The sequence below is a fragment of the Carassius gibelio genome, chromosome B23 (assembly GCF_023724105.1).
Source record: "Carassius gibelio isolate Cgi1373 ecotype wild population from Czech Republic chromosome B23, carGib1.2-hapl.c, whole genome shotgun sequence".
NCBI lineage: Eukaryota > Metazoa > Chordata > Actinopteri > Cypriniformes > Cyprinidae > Carassius > Carassius gibelio.
In genome coordinates, this window is record NC_068418.1 from 10107117 (window position 1) to 10123537 (window position 16421).

Sequence of the window (16421 nt, forward strand, 5' to 3'; positions counted from 1 at the left end):
ATGCCAATTTTTTTCACTTCAAATGAAATTGTACGAATTCATTCAATATCACCACTTTGTAAAATAGTTATGTTTTCAGGCCAATGCGTGTCCGTTTTTAAGAGAGTTTCAGCAGTCCCCATCTGACTAGTAAAGAAAACCCCACCTTGCTAGAGGGAGCTCGGGTTAGATTTTGAGTGCTGTCTGGCTCAGTTTCCTATCATCTCAGTGGGGGTTGTGAGTTATTTTCAGACAGCCGCAGACATGCCCTACTGTGCACTTAATGACTGCCACTCCAGGCTAAACGCTTTTACTTTAACTCTATTGGGTTAATATTCAGCAGATACCCATCTACTCTGGGAATGCTGCTTTAAAACGTGACTCAGTTTAGTGTGACAGTGAAGCCATCTACACACACACACACACACACACACAGAGACTGTACGGGCTCATGTGTGTTAGTGTTGTTTGTGAAGTGAACCTCAACAGACCTCTTCATTAATTTACAATGGCTATTAAAATGATTTACAAGAAGTCTTTTATGACTAATGTGTTCGACAGCATGCTGTAAAAAACACTCACACCAGAGCAGAGATCTGTGCTGGATGAAGCTGTTATCTAGTATGGCTTATAAATCCAAAACTGCTGTCAGCACACACATACAGGTCTATACACACTATGAACTACAGTGTCATTAATGTTAACTAAAACTGAAATGATTACAAATATTTTTTGTTGTTTTTAAATAAAGCTAAAAAAAAAGATAACTATTAAATAAAGAAATAATTTGATATGGTGCATCTGCAGTAAAAGAAGTTAGTACAAGAATTACTAAAACTGAAAAAAATAAATACAAATAAAGCAAAACAGACAACAACACACACACACGAAAAATGCATACTTTAAGATTTTTTGCAAACTTTCCGAAAATGTAGGATATTTTTGTAAAGTTTCCGGAAATGCTGTGCCCCTTTGAAACCCTATAAATATAATTAAATATAATTGCATGGACTCAATGAGACTAAACGGTTGCACAAAGACTGAAATGAGAATGATTCCTATTAAAACAATAAGCCAAATCAAACAAAAGTGAATGAAATCAATCATCATCATAATTACACAATAGAATGTGCCTGATATGGTCATGTAGGCCAAAGATGTGCTCTCGACATTGAGAAACACACCTTTCCAAGAATCACGAAGGTCCCATGAACAGCTGAAAGTCTTCGAAAACTCTTCTGGGAAGAGTTTCCTAAACTAGCCAACAGGAAGACCGCATGGGGAGAGACAGCTTTGTGTTGAGTTTAGGCCTCTCTCCAGAATGAAAGAGGCCAAGATATATCATCCCACACAGCCAGAAACCCTACAGTTACAGCTGAGCCAAATTTGCATTGAAAACACACCCACAAACTCATTTTCCATCTGATCTGGCCCATATCTATCACAAATGGCCATTTAATTTTAACAATCTTTCTGCCATTCCATATTAAGTCCTAAAACATGGAACAGTGAACACGAGCAACATCTGTTCAAAAGATTTACTCATAAACTTCAACTTCATACGGAATCTGCTTATTTATAAATACAGACTGCATTAAAAAAAAAAACACTTAGAGGTCAGAACCAGATAAAAATCTTGATGTTTCCATCAGGGACAAAGCATTTGTTTTGGGTTTCTCAGATGTTTTTTAGCAGTGCCAAGCCAATTTGTAATTTCATCCGAGAAGATCCAAAAAGCAACTGGTAATTAAGGCTTTACCGCAAACCAATAAGAGCTCCACCATTTCTTTCAAGCAACTACAAAGTTAGTTAAACGTCGCTATAGAAACACAGAGCCAATCGGGTAAGACAGTTGTCCAACATGTGTTTCTTGGTGATGGGGAAACAGGAAGCAGGGGATGTTTTTATGTGGCACATAACATAAACAAATGCATTTATTTACAAGTGATCCTATCAAAATGAACACAGCAACCACAAACACATCTCAGATGAACATGTGGATAAGGTCACATTCCAGAATAAAACAGATCGTGCAAGTTGGAGTTTTGAAGTTGGAGGAGAAAATGAGATCGAGTTTTTCACTTTACTCCACCTTTTTAAACCAAAGCACATAGAAGAAGCACTAAGATGATCTTTCCAACGCGATTACGTAATGCGTGAAGACACGAATGCACATCACAGAGCTAATGCAACATCAGCTTTTTTTGTTAAAAATACTTTTTTTTGGAAAATATCCAATCATTTTGCTGGATTAGATCCTTATTTCTCGGCTGGGATTGTGTAGAGCTGTCTGAACTCTGAAGTTGCAGTGAAACCGCGATTTGGACCTTCAACCTAATGATCCCCACTGAAATCCACTTTATGGAGAAAAATCCTGAAATATTTTCCTCAAAACCTTAAGCTCTTAGCAACTGAAAAAAGACATGAAATTCTTTAATGACATGAGGGAGAGTAAACTATCAGACATTTTTATTCTGGAAGTGAACTAATCCTGTAATCATTCCAACTGCAAATTTAACGTAGTAGTTATTAAAACGTTCATTTTCAGACATTTAACATCAAAAACCGATAAGACTTGAAAGCAGACGTGCCTATTTTGACCAAATAATATCTTGAATTTTTTTGCTGTGTCCCAATTCAGAAGCTAAACACTTCAAAGGACTAAAAAATATAAAATAAATAATCTATTAAAATAATGCAAAATTTAACCCGCTTTAAACTGTCTAAAATCTCATCTAAACAATCTTCAGAAATTCATGTACACTGAAAACCAGTACACTTAAAAGTGCAATGTGGCATTTTACTCTTAAAAAATAAATCAATTAATAAATAAAATAATAATAAATAAAATGTCCTGGTGTCACAATCACGCAATGAAATTTGGGAGAATCCGGGTCACAAAGATCCATTTGCTGTGTCCCTCATGTTCCAGGATACACAGACCTCATTGCAAGATGCCTGCTTGAGAAATGAAGTCTGCTTGAGAAGACTTGGAATATAGTACATAAGCTGCATGGACTACTTTTGTGTTGCTTTTTTTGTCATTTTTGAAGCCAAGCAGCCATCATCCTCATACACTTTAACTATCTGGAAAACAGCAGCTAAGTGTGCAAGCAATTGGGACACATTATCAAACTTTCAGTGTCCAGTCTAATAGTAACTCCATATGGCTTTGTGAATATTTCAATAGCTCAGAAAAGCTGTCAGTGTTTATCCTGGCTTCAGAGAAGGTCTTCTGAGAATGCAAAGGGATATGGCATTGCAACATGATTAATAAAACATGTCAAATCCACTCTATTAACTCCATTAAGGCGGACACCTGGAAGATGACACTGGACCAGCCTGCAACGGCCGCATCGCATCTGTTCATCAATCTGCCCCACTAATCAACCCATCACTACATCACAACATCTAGTATAGATCACAGACACTTCTGACATCAAAATATAGGTGAGGTGTCTATATTTGACTTAATTTAGGGTCACTTTCCTTCAATGTATTTTGATGAGCACCTAACGCAATCCATTCAAAGAAATGGGTGTTGTCCTTTTTCTTTTATTAAAAGTTAAATATTTTGTCAGACAGTGAATGACTTCAAGTGTTAATGAACTGCATTGCGTTATCTAAAGCAAAATGCAAACAAATTAAATTTTGAAAAAGTAACCAGGTGAAATGTGAGGGTCTTCTGTGTCACCGCGTCCCAAACGACTCAAAATAATGAACCACAAAGTTAACAGAACGATGCACTCCACTGTGCTGAGCGAGAAGCTTCCCGTTTCCCACGTATTAAGTCATGATTACAAGCTAGCTGCATTAAAATGATTTGTTATTTGTTGAAGGAATAAAATTTAATATTCCACTGGTTTGATAACCATAAATTTTTTTTAAACCATTTAAAAATTTGACTCTGTTATGATGATTTTTCTGAAGTAAATACCGTTATGTGACTATTCACAAGCTTAATTATGGTATAAATGCTTGGAAATAATATGTAACGTTTTAAATCGCAATAAGCTTTGGGCTTCGTTACTTTTTATTATAACACAAAGCCTCAGGCTTCTGTCAATTTTAAGATAAAATACAAACAATAAAATGTTTTTTACGCTCTTTAATCTGTAGTGAGATATTCGCCTCCTTTCATTTTCATTTTTAGATGTTATCTTGTAAAAATTATATAATTATCTTTTTAAAACCCTCAGACCCATGACTTGTTTAGGCTACGATCAGAACAAAACAGTTATTTTTGAATAATTGACTCTGGGCTTGGGATATTTCTTTATTTGAATGACTGAAGTTTGGTTTAACAACAAATCGAAATACAAAAAAAAAAAAAAAAAGAGATTTTCCTAAAAGGCTAATAATATTAATACTATTACTACTACTACTAATAATAATAATCATCATTATTAGTACTAGTAGTATTTCGTTCTGTTTGGCAAATGGGCAAACTAAAATTAAACTAGATTTCTGGCGGCCCTAGAAATCCCTGGATTATTACATTATAAATGTTATTTTTCTTACAAAAATGATTCAATTTGCTACAGGAGGACTTTGTTCACCCCCCGGAGCAGTGTTAGACACTTATTTTTTTATTATTATAAAGGATGGGCACTTTTTATTTTCTTTAGGACTGATGCACTGCAACACCCACTGAGTGCCACGAAACAGCTTCAGATTAAAGACAATTTTTAATATAACTCTGACTGGATTCGTCTGAAACAAGTAAGTCATATAAACCTAGGATGACTTGAGGATGAGTAAATCATGGGCTAATTTTCAGTTTTGGGTGAACTAACCCTTTAACAAGATAATTTTATAGTTTTTATGACATAACATCTTGTTTTACAAGAAAATATATCATTTTAACAAGAAAAACATCTCATTGATATTAGAAAAGATTTTAATGAGATAATTATGTAATTTAAATGTCATATATCGTTTTTAGGAGAAAAGATGTCATTTTAATGAGAAAATATTCACAATCATGGGGAAGACACTGACACTGACACCCTTCACAAGGAGCCACAAACATTCATTGTCAAAGAAGCTGGCTGTTCACAGAGTGCTGTATCCAAGCATGTTAACAGAAAGTTGAGTGAAAGGAAAAAGTGTGGAAGAAAAAGATGCACAACCAACCGAGAGAACCGCAGCCTTATGAGGATTGTCAAGCAAAAACTATTCAAGAATTTGAGTGAACTTCACAAGGAATGGACTGAGGCTGTAGTCAAAGCACACAGACGTGTCAAGGAATTTGGTAACAGTTGTCGTATTCCTCTTGTTAAGACACTCCTGAACCACAGACAACATCAGAGGCGTCTTACCTGAGCTAAGGAGAAGAAGAACAGGACTGTTGCCCAGTGGTCCAAAGTCCTCTTTTCAGATGAGAGCAAGTTTTGTATTTCATTTGGAAACCAAGGCCCTAGAGTCTGGAGGAAGGTGGAGAAGCTCATAGCCCAAGTTGCTTGAAGTCCAGTGTTAAGTTTCCACTGTCTGATGATTTGGGGTGCAATGTACTGGTGTTGGTCCATTGTGTTTTTTGAAAACCAAAGTCACTGCACCCATTTACCAAGAAATTTTGGAGCAATTTATGCTTCCTTCTGCTGACCAGCTTTTAGAAGATGCTGTTTTCATTTTTCAGCAGGATTTGGCACCTGTCCACACTGCCAAAAGCACCAAAAGTTTGTTAAATGACCATGGTGTTGGTGTGCTTGACTGGCCAGCAAACTCACCAGACCTGAACCCCTTAGAGAAACTATGAGGTATTGTCAAGAGGAAAATGAGAAACAAGAGACCAAAAATTGAAGATGAGCTGTCTGTCAAAAGGCCACTGTCAAAGAAACCTGGGCTTCCAGACCACCTCAGCAGTGCCACAAACTGATCACCTCCGTGCCACGCCGATATGAGGCATTAATTAAAGCAAAAGGAGCCCCTGCCAAGTATTGAGTACATGTACAGTAAATGAACATACTTACCAGAAGGCCAACAATTCACTAAAAGTGTTTATTTTTTATTTTTTTATTGGTCTTATGAAGTATTCTAATTTATTGGATTTGTTAAATGTGAGCCAAAATCATCACAATTAAAGGAACCCAAGACTTAAACTACTGCAGTCTGTGTGCACTGAATTTATTTAATACACCACTTTGAGTTGAACTTTTCCATGACATTCTAATTTATTGAGATGCACCTGTATACATATGCTAAAAAACATCTGCTTAAAGTACAAAATAAGTAAATAATAATAATAATAATAATAATAATAATGTAAAACAAACAGAGCAAAACGGCAACATGGACAATGAAAAACAATTTAATTAAATAAAAACAAACAACTACAAAAATTAAAAAACTAGATTTTTGTAAACAAATTGCCTACAATAGAACATACTAAAAGTTGCTGTCAGTTTTGCGTCGGTAAAGTCATTGTTTACATGTTCATGAGTTACACAAAAGATTCATTCATGTAATAACCCTGACACTTCTTAAGGTAATTTATAAACTAATTAAATAACTTTAAATACAACTTTTGAGCAACATCATGATCGGTTTCAAACTAGTTTTCAGTGAACTTTGACCATGCAAACACTCGTGTTTGAACATCTCAGTCCGTGCCGAAGACTTTATAAACACAGCAACTGTATAACCTGATTAAGTTTGTATTTCATTTAATCAAAACATCCCAATAATGTGATATCCAGGCCCCCGATACAATAAACAGAGTTTCTATTTCAAAGTTCCCCACGCGATTCATTATCAGCAAACAGAGCTCAACAGCATTGTGCAACTGCAACATGTTTCCACAACTCAGCGAAATGATCCACCTTACCTTCTGTCAGCCATGTTCCTCACATTGTTTGGACTAATGCACGTGAAAGCAGTGAGATGTGTCCTCTGGCAGAAACTGCGCAGACTGCACCGAGGCTGTGAATGTGGAGTTCAGGCTCTCTGTCCTGGAGGAGTTTGAGACAGACAGTGGAAAGGGTTATTCCCCCGCCCTCTTCAGCATGGGCCATGCTCGAGTAATCTGATCTCCACTGCAGCCTGCTGGAGTTTAAACATGAGTTTCACTGAGGCGGAATGAGCGCTAGTACAGTTGTTGCTCACAGTTTAACGCGTGGCGCCCTCTCCTGGCGAGTCTAGGATGTACAGCTTGAACGCTTTGTCACTACGGCGCTTCTTGTAAAAGTACCTCACGTTTAGGCCTTCATGCTGTAAACTATGGAAGCCCGTTTCCGTTTTTCTTATTTCTTTTTATATCACAATTCCGATTTTTGTTTTCCATTGAATTGTGATATAAACTAAACCAAATATAGAGTCTGTTGACCCCTGGTGTAGAGGGTGATATTTGTATGCTTATTTATGCTGCTGACGATAGGCCTAATAATATAACGAAATACAAATATGAAATATCTCGTGTACAAGAGTGTTGTTGTTCCGAATATAAGCATAATTTGCAACTGTAATATTGTAATATTGATTTTTACAAAAAAAAACAACAACAAAAAAAACTCAGCAGCTTAGAAGCCTTATTGAATTTAAGGCACATGAAAACTGAGGGATAGGTTATAATGTCTCTAAAGGTTCTAGATCACTAATTTTATGGAGTTTTTCTCAACCGAAATGTCGTCTTCGTTTTATTTTTTCGGAAGGCCTTTTCGTGATCCACCCAACAATCCTCAGAACACGCTGGACTTCTCTCTCAGGCTTGTCTTCATTTCTGTCATCATTAAATATGGCTCTACCCTGACTAAGGTCTGAAACGTACATTTTAGACACAGTGGTGACCTGGCCGTGATCTACTTGATCTACCAATAAAAATAGTTCAATAAGAAGCCAATAGCAAAATAAGCATGCAATGGGGGAAGTCGTGGCCTAATGGTTAGAGGGTTGGACTCCCAATCGAAGGGTTGTGGGTTCTAGTCTTGGGCCGGACAGAATTGTGGGTGGGGGGAGTGCATGAACAGCTCTCTCTCCACCTTCAATACCACGACTTAGGTGCCCTTGAGCAAGGCATCGAACCCCAACTGCTCCCCGGGCACCGCAGCATAAATGGCTGCCCACTGCTCCGGGTGTGTGCTCACAGTGTGTGTGTGTGTTCACTGCTCTGTGTGTGTGCATTTCGGGTGGGTTAAATGCAGAGCACAAATTCTGAGTATGGGTCACCATACTTGGCTGAATGTCACTTCACTTCAATGTATCTCCAAAAGCAAGGTTTCTGAATGAATCATGAATTTCTGCATCTCATGGCATAACCTGTAGACAAGAATCAAATTATTTTCATTCACACAATATTAGAAAAAATCTACAAATTTTCTTCAAAAACAAGACTTTTTTTTAGGACGGTTTAATTTTTGTAACAGACTTATTAACTCAATCAGGTGTCTATGTAGCTTCCCATGAATTTTATATTTTTGGGTTAAATGTATCTTCAGAAAAACATCTAAAACTCATTTGATGTATTTCATCGAAACTACTTTACCTAATTAAAAGTGATAACATATCATTTGGGTACCAGTGACTTAAAGAGAAAGTCTAGATTCATCACCTAAGTCTAGATTCATAGCCATAACCTACTGTTTATGTAAATTGTGTGTGTTTTTGACAGTTTAAGCGCAATAAAACATGAAAGAGAACTTGTTTTAGTATTCATGTGACTATCATGGTGACAGCTGCTGTCTGTGCGCTCAGAAAACCATGTATCAGACGCTTAAACTGCATGCAACACAGGCATGTTAAAACACATGCAAATATTTTTTTTGGGTTGTTTTTTTAAAGGGGGTGGGGAAAAGCTTGCATTGAAGATACTTGCATGAAAACAACATTTCTGCTTCCAGTCTTCCACTCAAAATGGGCATTTTCAAAGTGATATAATACATGATCTGTGGGGTATTTTGAGCTGAAACTTCACAGGCACATTCACAGGGGACTCCCGAGACTTATATTTCATATATGTAATAGATATAATATGTCCCCTTTATACATAAACCTGCACAAGGTAACAAATGGCACAAACTTGTTGGGAAAAAAAGACTAATACAAAGTAATTTGGGCATTCAACACTTTATTCACAAAGTAATGAGCACTATCAAATGTTCACTGGTAAACCAAAACAAAAATATAGGTATGATAAATCTATAGAACTGTACAAGACTTTGTTAAAACCATCTTATAATTTTTTCAGTTCCTATCCCAAAAACAGCCATCCCTTTGAGAGTGCCAAAGGGAAATTTCTCCTTCTCTCCGAGTTGTCTCCTATCCTCCAGTTTATGCACAGTACATCTTTACAATAATTATGGTGGTTTTTAAAACAACCATACACAATCTCAGAAAAAAATGCTTTTAGTACAGCCATGAGAGGTGAGGGGTGGATGTTGTACATTGATATGAAATATGTGAACAATGAACTGCACTGATGAAGTATCCCAGAGTAAGTGGACTGATCAGGGATCAGATTATTACCCTCTTGAATCACAATCATTAAAGAACCAAACTCAAAACAGGGATGGATGAAATACATCAGGAAGGCGGATTAATAATTTAAACAATCTTAGATATGTCACCATAAAAAAAAACTGAATATGTGGATTAAAGAACTGTTAAAAATATGCTGCATAAATAAACCTGAAGCTGGAGTGAAATCTTTATGTCTAGCGGTCAGTTTAGCTTCAAATGTGTAATAAAAAATATCCTTTAACCATTTACATTGCAAACACATTAAAATACATACATCCATTTCATATATTTGCTCTGATATTAGTAGCATTGTGTATAGCAAAAGTTTTAAGAACAAGAACAAGCGTACAAATACAACAAATGCGGCATGTTCGGTACATCAAAATTTCTTATGTGCTTGGGGAAAACATACGATTTTGTTAAATACAAATAATGACTGATTCATCAAATTAACAGTTTTTCTTTCTTTTCTTTTCTGTTTTGGTTGGTTAGTTGGTCTGCAATAACAGCAAAGAAATTGTAAGAAATTTAGATTTTATTTCTAATGAAACAAAAAAATTAAAAAAATAAAATTCTGTCCAATATTTAAGATTAAACTAAATATCATACACTGGGAGCAACAAAGGAAATCAGAATGATCTGTTTTATCGCACTCCGATTCGCTTTTGACTACATTTGACAGCGTGTTCACACACACAAAACACACATTCGTCATTGACCTGTTTGAGGTGTTGTTCAGTGAAGTTATAAGATATCGTCCCAAAAAGTGAGACACCCTCTGGAGACACCAAAATGAGAAAAACAGCCATCAAGAATTATTGGTGCAAAACTAGTTTGAAACTGAATCAAGTATGAATGGTCACAACAACTCAATCCTTGTGAAGTTTTACTGCTATGAATTTTAACCCCCAACCTTCAAAAAAACCCATCAAAAAAGGTGAAAGAATAAAAAGAGTAAAGCATCTAAGTTAAAAGATAAAAATGTGCTCTGTTCAAAGCCTAGCCGATCTCATGGACAAGTTGGGAAAATGGTCCGACTGTAAACATATGGGAAAAGAAAAACAAACCAAAGGACTGTACGCTGACATTAAACATCCTCTTTCTTCACTTCCATCAAATTAAGAAGTTTTCTGCGATGTCTTTCTGAGGAGGGACGGTATGAGAGAGGAACGTTACGTGAGAGTCAAACCGTTTCCTGCAAAATGTCATTGCAGTCACAGTGGGTGGAGCTTAACCTTTCTGTCCGTCTCTGAACAAACTCCTCCTCTTCCTCTTCTCTCGGTCTGTCCTCTTTCAGTTCTCCAAGAGGAGTGTCCCTGCCCGCATTGTCCACCTGCTCAGGTCTCAAGGGATGTGATGAAGGCGAAGGAGGAGAAGAAGAAGAGGGACGGTCCACTTGGTTTAGCCCTAAAGCGTCTCTTAAGACCTCAGCGCCAGCATCCTTTAATAAAAGAGCGGGCGTGGCCAGAGTGGTCAGGTAGATGGCTGTAGCGGATTGGCTGGAGGACACCAGGGCGTGGCCTCTTCCTGTTTGTCCGTCGTCATGGCGGGGCGGAGAATACGGCTGGTTGTCGTTACTGAGGAGCGTGAACATGTGGTCCACGGAGCGGCTGAAATGAGCCCAGTCTTCAAGGCTGAGGGTGAAGTTGAGTTTGAGATCGTAGGCGTGCTCATCAAGTCTGTACAAAGGTTCAAGTTCGGACCAGTTTGGCTCGCCGGGAAACATGTTGGTGTCTTCCGGGGCACCCTCGTTCCATGAGTTATCCTTCCCATCCTTCCCATATCTGTCCCCTGTGGGGGAACACAGCCAAAAATGTTAAACATTTTCGCCCAGCGGCGAAACAATTTAAGTGGATGCATCAAAATGGAGATGGATGCTTGTGATTGGAAAAACGGAAAATAAACTACAATTAAAGAAACCTGAAAAGGCTTGTAATGGTGAAGGAAGGAAGAACGTAAATGTTTCAGGCTTCAAATGAAATGAGGTGAAGATGATGAGGGGCAAGTGACGGGAATCTTCCCTCGTGCTCAGAAACAAAACTGCTATTTTAACAGTTCCCATGCAGATAGACGCCTCTACAAACTAATGCTGTATCATGCAGGCCAGGCAGATGCATTCAAGAGAAAGGAAATTAAAGAGAGAGCGAGAGAACGGTGATTCAGACAAGGTAGTGGCTTGGTGGCATTGTATCCTATGGACGAGAAGCAGAATTATTATCCAAACTCACAGCGATTTGGAGACAGGCTTCCTCACTTTAGGCCATTTCCGGCGCTGAAACTGCCTAATGCGACAAGCAACGATAAGACAAACTGTTACCCCGCCCCCAAACTCAAGCATGTGATTGAGACACAGCCAATCAGAGAACTTAAAGGCTTTTACATTCACACAACAACACCCAGGGCTGAATACATGCAATGCACAGAACAGGACTAGAGAGAGGGAGACACAACAAGAGAGAGAGAGAGAGAGTACAGAATCTGAAGGAGAAGACATCTGATCTGTCAAGGAAGTAACTGGGAGTTTAAATGTTTGCAACTGGACCCACATACTGAGTTAGTGGGTTTGGATGGTCATGAGGTTTGTGAGAACTAAAACTAGCTTAAAAAAGGCTGTATATCTACAGGCAGACTGTAATTAATAATTCAAGTTTTTCCTCAGTTTGTAAAAATGATGGAGATTGTAAATATTTTTATGGATTTCTTTTGTTCTCCATTTCTTGTACATCATTCACATTCTTAAAATAACAATGCTAGAAATTAAAGAAAATAAAAATCATCAATGTGTATCATCATTGAAGAATATTATACTACTACTTTTAAGGTAAGTGGTTACAAACTATTTATTTTACCTACATTAAAAATTTTTTTAAAGTCAGTGAACTAAATTTGTTTTAGCTAAAATAAATTGATTGCAAAAATTAGTGAATTCAATTATTTATTTTTTTCAGTGCAATAAATTTTAATTTTAAAACGAAATCTGAGTTATTCATTTTATTAAATAATCACTAAATATTTGTTGTTCGTTTTGTACAAATTATTAGCATTAATTAAATATTACGTGGAAAATCTTCCTTCTTTTTTATTTTTTTAATTATAGGCAGATGAATTCTTCAGTTTTTTCCCATCTTAATTATCAGTATCTGCAAAATGTGTCTGCCAATCTCTAAAAACAAACAAAAGCTGTGTTTACAGTAAAACCCTTACAATTAAAGTCTGTGAAGCAAAGACGGATCAGTAACTTACACGTAATAAACACAAGGAGACTTTCCATGCAGAATACGCCACCTACAGGTTAGTAACCGGAAGTTCATCCACCCACAGTAGTGGGCTCTCCATTAAATGGTGTTTTAAACACCTGTACAACTCAAATAATGCATTTCTGTACAGATGAATTCATATAATTGCTTTTAAAAAATACCATAATATCTTGCCCCAATGACTTTCATTATATGTGCATTATAGTATACTAGAGTTTCATTTTTACAAACTGAAGAATAAGAACCTTACTTTTATTTTACCTGAAACATTCTTTTAACAGCAAATCGGTTCTAATTTCTACGTCATCTTCTATGAAAGAATGTCTTCTCCTTGATTTGACACTGAGGAGTGAATTCCTGTGATGCCTTTAGGTGTGTGTGATGTGCATCAGACTATTCAACATTCATTTAAGCTCCAAGCTGTCTACAACAGAACTGCAGAAGTGGATTAGTATCTTCATCCAAAATAATCTCACAGTAGCCTTCTAGTCTACAACGGGGTTAAATTCATTTGGCAGTGATACCTGTATTCATCAAAGCTGCTTCTCTCTTTACCCCCTGAAGAAGAGACAATATCATTAGTTAGAGAGTGTAAAAACAATGTGATGTACAGCCCCATCAATTTTTCAGATCCTCACGAAAGCATCACTGGAAAAACAACTCTGGGCTTCTGTCCAAGGGTCATGTGGAAGGTCACAGTGCAAAGATTGCTATGGATGGAGTCATAAATCAGCTTGATAAAAGTCATCTTTTGGAAAACGATGAATCTGCTGGTTCGATATGCAGATGTAGAATATTAATGTTCATCTTAAGCTGATAAACCGCTATTCTGATCCCTTTCAGATGGCTTTCATGCACAATAAAATCTCAACCATCTTTTTATGACACGCTCAATCTGTTCTGTACAGCTGAGGTTCAAGTCAAACTAATAGGATAGCAAAGCCCACTAAAGGAGGTAGAGCTTTCTCACATTTGGCTCCCAAACTCTGGAATAGCCTTCCTGATAATGTTCGGGGTTCAGACACACTCTCTCTGTTTAAATCTAGATTAAAAACACATCTCTTTCGCCAAGCATTCGAATAATGTTTCTTTTTAATTGTGAGTGTAGTTGCATCTGTTCAAAGTTGCATTTTTATTCATTAGCTTGGGTTAAACTAATTTTACTTTGTTGGATCAGCAGCTATGCTAATGATGTCTGTATTTTGTTTCTATGTTTCGCCACGGGATTTACATCCCGTGGTAACTAGGATTTACACAAGCTCCAGTCTGGATCCAGAACACCTGAGAAGAGATGATGCTGACCCTCAGAGGACCCCAGATGATGCTAACCTTGAATCAACAAACAGAACTAACAATTATTGCTAAATGTGTGACTGAATCATATAATAACTTAATAATATTGATAGTTCATCGTTTAGCTGACTACGTCTTGTATTATTATTATTATTTTTTTCTAAAATCCTGTCAAATGTGCACAAACTACTAGCTACTACTAAATATTGTAGAAACATAATTTTCTGTAAAGTTGCTTTGTAACGATTTATTTTGTAAAAAGCGCTATACAAATAAACTTGAATTGAATTGAATTGAATTGAATAATAATAAACAGTTAGCAAAATAAATAAAATGATCAACTTTTAGAAGAAAGAAAAAGCAATCCCCATGCTTGTTAATATCAAAGATCAAGTGTCTAATAAATATTTACAATATCACAATAAGAATATGTCATATTTATTTATGTAAATTAATTTGTCATTTTACCAAATTATGAAGATGCTAACATGGAAACGTTGTGCGGCGAAAACTGTTTAACACATAAGACAAAAATAAGAGCTCGGCCACATTAAAAAAAAGGTTATTTTGCTGTTGATGCACTACTCTTTAAATATTTGGGGCCAGCTAGTTTTTTTGATTGGAAAAAAAATTATATTATATTATATTATATTATATTATATTATATTATATTATATTATATTATATTATATTATATTATATTATATTATATTATATTATATTATATTATATTATATTATATTATATTATATTGGCAGCTGAAAATACAGCTCTGCCATCCATCGCAGGAATTAAATTACAAAATACAAAACTTTTATTTTTAAACTGTTTAAAAAAATCTTTCAAAACCATTCAATATATTGCCAACCCCAACCATCTGAACAGTTGTGCATTTTAAAAAAAAAACCTTCTATGCATTTTTATTTGTATTTTATTTTTATCAATTTCAGTTTTTTGTTGGTGGTGTTTTAGCTCATGCTAAAATAAATCCCCTATGTCCACAAACAAGTTTTCCTTCTACTTTTGCATTTTAATGTGATATTTCGAGAGGTGACTTCCTTTAACACGAGCTGTCCTTGAGTTCATTTCGAGTTAATCAATAAGTGACTCAATAAATGTGCCTCTCCTGTGTTTATCACAGGAATGATCTCACGTATTTCAGTTTGATGACTTTGACAGCATGGACTACATGTCAGATACAACTAAGCACAAAGCATGGTCAGAAAGCATGCTGTGTGGCACAGGTTTCCCCTTCAGGACAGCAGCTCAGGAGGTGACGGTACGAGTGTCTGTTTGCATATAAAACAAGGAGGACAGGAAGCAAGGCAGGGCCAGGGATCAGGTGAGGATGATGATGATGAAGATGTGAAAGTCCATGTTATCCTTTGCCTTGGTCCTTCAGAGGGAAATGTGTGTGTGTGTGGCACATGTATCAGTCAGTGTGTTGCAAGCTCTGGGCTGGATGCCTAGAAGAATGATGCAGCTATGTGTATGGATACAGTATGTGTGTGTTTGTGTGTGTGTGCTGTGGAGGTATTTTCACATATTTGAGTGTGTGTGTGACTCACCAAAGTCGAGGCTACGTGTGCAAGGGTTACACTGCTTGTGTCCCTTACAGCCCCTGAGCTCCATGAGCTCAACATGCAGCTGATTGAGAACAAACCGGTCCAGTGTGTTCACTGCATTCACCAACTACACACACACACACACACACACACACAGACAGAGAGATGCAACATAACACACATTAATATAACATTCACTTTTGTTAAAATTATTTGACTAAATATTGTTGCAGTATAAAAAAGCATTTGAATTTCCAATTTCTGTTACTATTTCAATACTTATTTAGCAAATTGTATTATTATTATTAGTTTTTTTTATTGTGCAGTCCTTTCTGCCACACCAAACAATTTAGCTCCTAGTGAAGTGTTTTGTGTTCTTGTTGACTAATGTGACACCAGCAGACAACAGAAGATAAAAATGACACGATGTATGAACAAAAAAAAAAAAAAACAGTAAATACTACATGTATGCATTTTTTTTTATAATGCACTGATGAATAGTGTACACTAAGGATAGGGCCATTTATTAAGAAAATGAACATAGCCCATGGTGATTTCCTGTTGTCTTTATATACAGTATGAGCACTGACCTGATACGGATCCGTGTTGATGTCAAAGTACTCCAGAAATCCAGTGGCAAATTCACAGAACAGGAAGTTGTGCGTCTCATTAATAGTCCTCATGCACCAGTAGGTGTTATTATTGGCACTAGTGCACGCACAAAACGGCCCCACTGGAAACAAAGATGAAATAGTGTGAGACACATCAATGCAGTCAACACATTCTCACTCATAGCTGGTCACGCTTGGTCAGGACCTCTCGGTGTCCCCTTTTAACAAATCTGCCGCTTCTTTTTTCACTGTGCAGGGGAGTC

At 36.7% G+C, this 16421-nt stretch overlaps 2 protein-coding genes across 12 annotated transcripts in view; both read right to left on the minus strand.

Annotated features, from left to right (window-relative positions):
- The window catches only part of LOC128011552 (rho GTPase-activating protein 39), a 61485-nt gene extending 54465 nt beyond the window's left edge, over positions 1-7020 (minus strand). Inside the window, exon 1 of the mRNA XM_052594066.1 lies at positions 6806-7020. Within this exon, the coding sequence (XP_052450026.1) occupies positions 6806-6819 (14 nt within the window). The 5' untranslated portion in view covers positions 6820-7020. The remainder of the gene's footprint in view (positions 1-6805) is intronic.
- Positions 7021-9023: 2003 nt separating this feature from the next.
- sulf2b (sulfatase 2b) overlaps positions 9024-16421 on the minus strand; it is a 140728-nt gene continuing 133330 nt past the window's right edge. For 5 of the 11 annotated variants that reach the window (XM_052593636.1, XM_052593637.1, XM_052593633.1 and 2 more), the window contains 3 exons: positions 16138-16280; positions 15551-15674; positions 9024-11223 (listed from right to left, as the gene is read on the minus strand). In XM_052593636.1, the coding sequence (XP_052449596.1) occupies positions 10616-11223; positions 15551-15674; positions 16138-16280 (875 nt within the window). In that variant the 3' untranslated portion in view covers positions 9024-10615. Of the gene's footprint in view, positions 11224-11660; positions 11715-13213; positions 13248-15550; positions 15675-16137; positions 16281-16421 lie in introns of all 11 variants that reach the window. The other 6 variants (XM_052593644.1, XM_052593640.1, XM_052593643.1 and 3 more) reach the window with 4 other exon arrangements.